The 2,771-nt window shown below is 34.2% G+C and overlaps 1 protein-coding gene across 1 annotated transcript in view; it reads right to left on the reverse strand.

Annotated features, from left to right (window-relative positions):
- Positions 1-233: 233 nt before the first annotated feature.
- The window catches only part of LUZP2 (leucine zipper protein 2), a 204,765-nt gene continuing 202,227 nt past the window's right edge, over positions 234-2,771 (reverse strand). Inside the window, exons 11-12 of the mRNA XM_009288871.1 lie at positions 1,110-1,187; positions 234-388 (exon numbers count right to left, since the gene is read on the reverse strand). Coding sequence (XP_009287146.1) covers positions 281-388; positions 1,110-1,187 — 186 coding nt within the window. The 3' untranslated portion in view covers positions 234-280. The remainder of the gene's footprint in view (positions 389-1,109; positions 1,188-2,771) is intronic.

Below are 2,771 nucleotides of genomic sequence, written 5' to 3' on the forward strand. Positions count from 1 at the left end.
AGAACAGAGAAAATACTTAAGAATGGCTGTAGTATGCAGTTACTGATCAGGTAGAACAATAGTTCAAAAACCGGACTGTATTACAAAGCATTTCTTCAAACATCCACTTTGGATTATTGCTGAAAGGTACTAATTGGTCTATTCTAGACTAATTTACAAACATTCATAAAATAGTGAAAAACGCATGCTTTAGAAACCTGGTACATTTCATGCCTCTGGACTAAAAAGAATATGAAGATGGAAGCAAGTGATGGGCATTTTTAATGTAGATTAGTAGCGCTTAGAGTTTTTTTTCTTTTGTACTAACAGACTCTTCAAATTTTTTCTCATTTCTTTCAGGTGATTTTTTATCTTCGGGTTTACTCCACGGAGGGCTGTGCAACTTCTGCTGAAGGTGAAAAGAGCATCAGTGTAAGCACTGCATACGTGATATGCGCATACATAAGCAAATAAAGTATGTTAAAAATCCATGGCGATAGTGCACACAGAGCTGTATTTCTGTTAAACTGATGTACCAGTGTTAAACTCCTATAACAGAATATGATATTCGTCAACTGCGTCTAGAAAAGGATTCTGATCTCTACTAAAGGAAGCATATTTAACAATCTTTGACAGTGCAAAACCATGCAAGTCCGATGCTGCTTTATAATCATGGTGATTTTTATCTTTCTCTCTCTCTTGGTCTATCACACGAAGAGCTCAGGTGTACAACTTGCTTAAGACTTTTCCGTTGGTAACGTGGCTGAATACAGCTTCACATCATTGCAGATACATAATTATTTTGGAAATCTCTCTCTTCTCCTGTTCCCAGTGCTATGGACATTACGTTATCAAATTAAGTCATTCGACTACTAGGATAGTTCAGTTCTTCAAGTATTAAATAGTTTTGCAAATTGTTACCAACCACAAGCCATTTTGAACAGATGAACTGCAGTCAGGTACAGTCAAAGTCTGAACTGAGTAAGCAGTTCCATTTCAAAAGCATTAGCGTAGAATGTGTAAATATACCTCAAGTAATTGCATGCTTTACGAGACCTTTTAATAAAAACCCGACAATTCCTCAGAAACAGAATACCTGAAAGCTTGAGAATTCCTCAGAAACAGAATACCTGAAAGCTTGTCTCTGTTTCTGCTGTCTTCAAACGAGATGTTGAATTATTGCGATTCCCCAAACACGTCTTGCCAACCTGTCAATACAGATGTCAGAGATAACTACTTTGTATTTTTTCCTAAAATATTCATGTTTTTCCTAAAAAAAAAAATCACAGTTTTTTTTTAGCTTAGTTGATGAAATGGAACAAAACAAAGTTATCATAGCTAAGTGAATCCCATACTCCCATCATCCCTGTAATAGTCTAATGTGGCTGTAAATTTCACAACTTAACACTTACCTAGCTTGCTTTTTTCTCATCACAAATAGTGAAGTTTATTCCTATAGTGGTCCCATGGAACATGTAAGTAATTATAATTGTCTGTTATGGGTGAGGAAATAGTAATAATCCCTGAGCGGGGATATGTATAATAATTCCTTGAATGGGGAATTCAGATGACTCTCAAGGTACGGAAAAGCTTGTTACATTCATCGCTGTCATTTTATGCCAGCAATAATGTCATTTTCTTTGCCAATATGCTTTTTAATATGAAGGAAAACAGAGTTGAACAGCATAAATAGAATTAATTACACAGTAGATTTTTGAACCAAAGAGATCTTGTGTTATGAGTCTTAAGTAGAGATTTACCCAGCACTGAAATTTCTGCTGTAATGAAATTAAAGTCCCTTCAGGAGTGGGATTAATGATGCCATACGCGAAGACATTAAAAGGTGAAATAAGTAAAATATTGATAATCCTTGGTCATTACTTTAAAATTTGTTCACATTGGAATTTCTCTAGTTGTTTTGCTATTGAAACTGATACATTTAAATGGAGTGAAAATAAATGAGGGGTTTTTTTAAGTCATCAAGATTCTTTCCAAGATAACAGCAATTTTGTTTATTTTAAATTTTAACATAACTCTTCCTCTGAAATGTTTCCTGTTTAGCATAAGCCCTTGAAGATTTTTAAAGCTGTCAAGCCTAGGTAGAATATTTTTTACGTCAGACATAATCCAAGATGTTAGTGAAAAAAGGTGAAAAAATCACTAGTATATGGACATGAGCTTTGCGCATAGGAATATGAATGCAAACATGCCTTCAACAAGTAACTCCTACAAGGTTTGCTGGTGTTTCTGCAACTTTTTTTTTTTTAATATATAGTATGGTTGATAACATTGGTCTAGGATACGATAAGCTGTTTGTGTCTAGGAAAGCAAATGAATCATGAAAAAAAGAGAAAAAAATCTCTAAATTGTATGTTGTGAGACTTTTTTTTGGACAGACTATATTAAGAAAATAGAGAGTAAATCTGAATTCACCCTATAGCAGCTTAAATCACGACATGATAAAAATTACCTCACTCAGCAGAGAACACTGAAAATAAATACCCTAACATGCAAAGTAAATATCAAGAAATTTTATAAATATCCTTTCAGCAGCAATAACAGTAGATTGGAGTTAATTAAAAAGTAAGAGATTGACAAGGGGGAAGAAAATTAATTAAGTTTTTGCACTTGAGAAATTCTGACAGTCCTTTGCCTGTAACAAAGTTGATCTATGAACAAGTGTGAATACAAAAATGAAACATGTTATTAAGAAAACTACTTGGAGAGGAGACGGCTGCCTCCCTCCTGAAAGCTTCTAGAGAGATGCGGGTACTGCCAAGGATTTTATAGTA

The sequence above is a fragment of the Aptenodytes forsteri genome, unplaced genomic scaffold (assembly GCF_000699145.1).
Source record: "Aptenodytes forsteri isolate BGI_AS27 unplaced genomic scaffold, ASM69914v1 Scaffold8, whole genome shotgun sequence".
In the NCBI taxonomy this organism is placed as follows: Eukaryota; Metazoa; Chordata; class Aves; order Sphenisciformes; family Spheniscidae; genus Aptenodytes; species Aptenodytes forsteri.